This window comes from Podarcis filfolensis (assembly GCF_964270895.1).
Source record: "Podarcis filfolensis genome assembly, chromosome: 17".
Taxonomy (NCBI): Eukaryota; Metazoa; Chordata; class Lepidosauria; order Squamata; family Lacertidae; genus Podarcis; species Podarcis filfolensis.
Genome location: NC_139621.1, coordinates 40395839 through 40400879, shown reverse-complemented (window position 1 = coordinate 40400879; position 5041 = coordinate 40395839). Strand labels below are relative to the sequence as shown.

At 44.1% G+C, this 5041-nt stretch overlaps 1 protein-coding gene and 1 long non-coding RNA gene across 2 annotated transcripts in view; one reads left to right on the top strand and one right to left on the bottom strand.

The window, feature by feature from the left end:
• Nucleotides 1-33: 33 nt before the first annotated feature.
• On the bottom strand, nucleotides 34-3928 carry LOC310752877 (V-set domain-containing T-cell activation inhibitor 1-like). The gene is made up of 4 exons (XM_083594014.1): nucleotides 3526-3928; nucleotides 2341-2748; nucleotides 1261-1545; nucleotides 34-352 (listed from the first exon to the last, which is right to left on the bottom strand). The coding sequence occupies exons 1-4, from the start codon at nucleotides 3584-3586 to the stop codon at nucleotides 318-320; spliced, it is 789 nt and encodes a 262-aa protein (XP_083450140.1). The 5' UTR covers nucleotides 3587-3928; the 3' UTR covers nucleotides 34-317.
• Nucleotides 3929-4427: 499 nt separating this feature from the next.
• Nucleotides 4428-5041, top strand: part of LOC310753163 — a 61433-nt gene continuing 60819 nt past the window's right edge. The window contains exon 1 of the long non-coding RNA XR_014543246.1: nucleotides 4428-4643. This is a non-coding gene — a long non-coding RNA (uncharacterized lncRNA). The remainder of the gene's footprint in view (nucleotides 4644-5041) is intronic.

The following is a 5041-nucleotide window of genomic DNA, read 5'->3' as shown; positions in this document are numbered from 1 at the left end:
CGTATGTATAAAAGACAGAATTCTTTCCTGTACTTCATTCACTTTATTTTTCAGAGGTTTTGAAGGCTCTTTCTGTGCCTAAGAATACAAAATGTGAACTAGGCCATCTCATGTGATTTGTTGCCCTGTTTGAAGTATGCAAGTCGAGAAGCAGCATGAAAACAGCCGAATATCCATAGACATTTTTACTGTCCTATTGCCTAGTCTAGTTTTCCTCTTCTTTCTGCTGCATCCGAGAACTGTGCAAAGCTGAAGAATTCATCTGTTGAAAGCAGTAAGGGCTTCTCTTTGCAAGTAGCTTGCGACCAGCTAACATTCTAATAGTGATTGTACATATTATGGTATTTCCTCTCTGGGGAAAAAAAAAAGAGAAAAAAGGAAGTGTTGTGCAAGCTATCCCTCAAACGGTGCAATCCTATATATATATCTATGCAGAAGCAAGTCCCATTGAGTTCAATGGGGCTTTACTCCCAAGTAAGTGAATATAAAAATGTAGCCAGCGTTAGATTTTGACTACTCCACCCAAGGAAGGAATGCTGTGCTGCAAGCAAACTGAGTTTTAAGGATCTAAGTATTCGGGTAGAAGGTGTTCGCTAACACGATCCAGAAGGAAGGCTGGCGTGCATTAAGAAGCTCAATATAAAGGAAGCCCAAAAGAAATTTGTATTCTGACAAGTTTGTCAATAATAAATAAATAAATAAATACTCTGCCCATCTGGCTGGGTTTCCCCAGCCATCCTGAGTAGCTCCCATCATCATTGTCGTAGTAGTAATAAAGTGGTAAAACATCAAACATTAAAAACTTCCCTAAACAGGGCTGCCTTCAGATGTCTTCTAAAAGATTGTTGTTTATTTCCTTGACATCTGATGAGAGGGTGTTCCACAGGGCAGACGCCACTGCCGAGAAGGCCCTCTGCCTGGTTCCCTGTAGCTTCACTTCTCGCAGTGAGGGAACCGCCAGAAGGCCTTCTCGGTAGTGGCACCCCCCCCCCTGTGGAACGCCCTCCCATCAGATGTCAAGGAAATAAACAACTATCTGACTTTCAGAAGACATCTGAAGGCAGCCCTGTCAAACCCACTCAGAGTATGAAGCCCAGGTCTCCAGTTATCCTGCACCTTTCCCATTAGATCAAGAGGCCTTCATTTGTCCTGGAGAGGGCAGGTGTGACAGGAGCATGTCCTTTCTTGACCACAGGTCTGATGTCATGTTGCATCAGACCTGTCCAAGGGGAGAGCAGCAGACAGCAACAGATCACTAACTTGGGACTTTGTGGATGGATCGAACAGGCCTGTTGAGCACGTCGTCTTCTTCAATATGGCAAGTGTAGATCTCATGGAGCAATACAGGGTAGTGCAAGACGGATACCACCCTGTGGGACCCATCCTGCTTCTCTTCCAGGATGTCTGATTTGGCGTAGCTGGAAATGTCCTCTTCCTTTCGGTTCCGCCAAGTTACCTTTGGCATGTGATACCAGCCTGCGGAGATGCACTTGGCCACAAGTGTGTCGTTGACGGTGCTGAACTGCACCTGTGGCTCTTCAGCATCTAATTGTTATGGAAGGAAAAACAAAACAATTAGTGACTTGGCTAATTGCAGCTTGGTTAGTAATTGTTCTGGGGTCTCTGAAGAAAGAGGCAATTTTGGAAAGAAAAAAATCATGTTAGAACGACTATTTCCTTAAGATTAACGTACAGAAAACCAGCTCCATGACCCTACCCTAATCTTAAATACCAAGTTTCTGAAGGAGAAAAATAAGAGAACTTACACAAGTCTAGACTGTGGGAGGGGATAAATTTTAACAGTTTTTATTCAGGCATATGCCATTTTGTAAAACCCATCCTGAAACTGCCTCATTCACTCTTACGGCCCATTTCTACTCAGCATCTATATTCATGATCTTATCTTTTACTCTGTCCATTTTCACTTCTGCTTCTCTGAAACTTAGACTATTTATCCCTCTGTTCTTTTGTGGATGGCCAGGGTTGTGGGTTTTTTTTTGGTGACCTATCCCCAATTCATCTCCTTTTATCCCTTACTCTACCCAATCCACATTCATCTCATTCTTTTGTCCTCTTTCCTCACACAGCCACCCAACATACCACCATTGTAAAATATTTAAACGGTGGCTATACCCAGCCCTAGTGTGGCTGCTATTGACTGCTTCCAAGTGATGGAGAAATCTGCTAACCAAAAGCCACTGTGTACTGGATTTCCTCAAACCTGGAGTCAGTCTTTAAGAGGGACTTTATGCAGCACTCTCTGTGATAATAGAGATATCAGACATACACACCTTCCTATTTTCACCTGTGCAATATTAAAGTGCATTTAAATGTTCTTACCTTGCACAAGGAGCTTCACTTTCCTTTGCCCCCTGCCCTGTGAATTGTATGCCTTACATATGTATATTGCCTCATCAGAAAACTGTACTTGCTCCAACATGAGTGCCAGGCTGCCATCGGCAATCTCCTCCTCATCTACCCAGACTCTCCCCTCATATAGTGAATTCCGCTCCTCCAGCTGTTCCTGGTTGTTGCTAAAGCTGTATATCAGCTTTGGGTAAAACTGGTAAAAGTCGTGGAGCCCAACAAAAAATTTGTAAAATTCTTTATCTTCCACTTCATGTTCTTCCTTAATATCTTCCCTCTCCCACGTAAATGTCAAGCCATCGATGCCGTCCACAAAGGAGAACTGGCAGGGCAGAGAAATATTGTCGAAGGGACGTACTTTGAATTCCGTCATTGCTGCATCTATGGAATGGAACGGTTAGTACTCCGCTAGCTCAAAGGCTCTGCTGATGAAATCCATCCATCCATCAATCAATCAATCAATCAATCAAGCCACTGGTTTCTTGATCAATCACCTACCTTTCGGCGTTCTAAGAATTACATCAATATAACATGTGAAGCATTCTGAATATTTAACACACACGAAAACACCCTATATGAATGCTAAATCTTGTCATTGTGCCTAGTCCTGTAACTAAACTCTTGCCTTCCTAATTTAGCTCTCCTGTTTTCTGAACAGTGAACCAAAAGAACATGCTGCCCATTTAACCAAACTCATTTTCCCACTTGCACTCAAGCTTAGAATGAGTAACACATTGTTCTCCCAACATTTGTTCTCTTGCCTTCAATTACTAGAAGTTTTTTTAAAGGGTGTAAGTGCTTTACATTCACTAGTATTTTAGCTAGTAGAATTGTGGTGAGGTTTTTTTAATCTTTCTTCTTTTTAAATAAACATATTAGTATGATGCTGTAGTCTTGTCAAAGTTCCATGCTCAGGGTAGATATATTTCTTGGTGTGTGCCGCAATTGTGGTTAAGTGAGATTCGTTTAAAGAAAATTAAGTAAATACTTAAATGGCAAAAGGCTAGAAACTGTTATAACCCAAGAAAGACACTTGCAGCTCTCAAAAGCTTGAAAGCCCATAAATGTGAAGTTTCAACTCCTCTCCAAACGAGAACATTTCATTCCACACTGACCACAAACATTCCACTTGCCTTCCTGACATTTTGAGCCACTTACCAACGTGATACATCAGCAACGTGAGCAGGAAGGGAGAGATGAGGTTCAGAAGGGAAGCCATCCTTCCACAAAGCGAGAGATGCAGAGCTTTGGATCAGGCTTCCTGCGACCCCTTCCAAGCTCCAGGGCTCCACGCAGGTGGGTGCCACCGGCCACCGAAAAACGACTTCTCAGCGGGCGGCTGCTCCTAACAACTGCATCACTGAGCTTCTTTGCCTCTGTGCTCATCCAGCACCATGTGTATTAATTCCAGGAGGAGAACTAATGAGCTTACAGTATATATCACAGGAGCAGAACGCAGATGGAGGAGTTTTTCCCCCTCCTATTTCAGTTCATGCACATTCTTACATTGATTACTTTGGTCTAGCTCTGTTGGCCTTTAAAACAGGTAAGGAGTGGTGTCTCCTTGGTTTTCCTGCCCATTTGTCCTGAAAAGAGTGTTCGTAAGCACATGGTAATAATAATAATTAATAATAATAATAATTTATTTATACCCCACCCATCCGGCTGGGTTTCCCCAGCCACTCTGGGTGGCTCCCAAAAGAATATTAAAAACAGAACAAAACATCAAACATTAAAAACTTCCCTAAACAGGACTGCCTTCAGATGTCTTCGGAAAGTCAGACAGTTGTTTATTTCCTTGACATCTGATGGGAGGGCGTTCCAGAGGGCGGGCGCCACTACCGAGAAGGCCCTCTGCCTGGTTCCCAATGCAAATTAACTATTAGGTATGCTGTGGGTGGGGGCAATTTCCCACCCACCCCCATCTTCCTGGTCAGTTGGCAACAATATGTTAACTTTGCCCTGTGGTGCAAGCAGACATAAGGAAGATAAAAGGTAAAGTCGTGGCCAACTCTGGGGTTGCGGCGCTCATCTCGCTTTATTGGCCGAGGGAGCCGGCGTACAGCTTCCGGGTCATGTGGCCAGCAGGACTAAGCCGCTTCTGGCGAACCAGAGCAGCGCACGGAAACGCCGTTTACCTTCCCGCTGGAGCGGTACCTATTGATCTACTTGCACTTTGATGTGCTTTCAAACTGCTAGGTTGGCAGGAGCAGGGACCGAGCAACGGGAACTCACCCTGTCGCGGGGATTCGAACCGCTGACCTTCTGATCGGCAAGTACTAGACTCTGTGGTTTAACCCACAGCGCCACCCGCGTCCCATAAGGAAGATAGCCATGGATAAAATCTGAATGCTTTCTGAAGTGGGAAGAGGGTGAGGAGGGAGGTGCCAAACCCTGTCCCTTAAGTTGTCAGTTAAAAAATAAATCACCCAACCAACCCGAACTATTTTTCTACCCACAGTGAGGAAAAATAAGGAGCTAGCATTTTCCCCTGCAAGTGAGGAAGCAGGTGGACAGCAGCGGTTTTGACTGGAAACGTGGCCCATGACTAAAAGGTTAGGTATCTCCTCCAGCCCTAAGTGCTGTATATTTGGATTAAAAGTTGAAAGGCTGCATTAAAATAGAAATTGCCACCAACATTTGGAGATACTTATTGTGCGCCTGACCACCACGT

What these genes read in the sequence shown, in the direction of transcription:
- LOC310752877 (XM_083594014.1), bottom strand. Translation starts at nt 3,586, where the DNA reads ATGGCTTCCCTTCTGAACCTCATCTCTCCCTTCCTGCTCACGTTGCTG. An exon ending in GTTGCTGATGTATCACGTTG is followed by an intron (nt 2,749 to 3,525) that starts GTAAGTGGCTCA and finishes TCCATTCCATAG; the next exon opens with ATGCAGCAATGACGGAATTC. An exon ending in ATCCATCCACAAAGTCCCAA is followed by an intron (nt 353 to 1,260) that starts GTTAGTGATCTG and finishes TTTTTTCCCCAG; the next exon opens with AGAGGAAATACCATAATATG.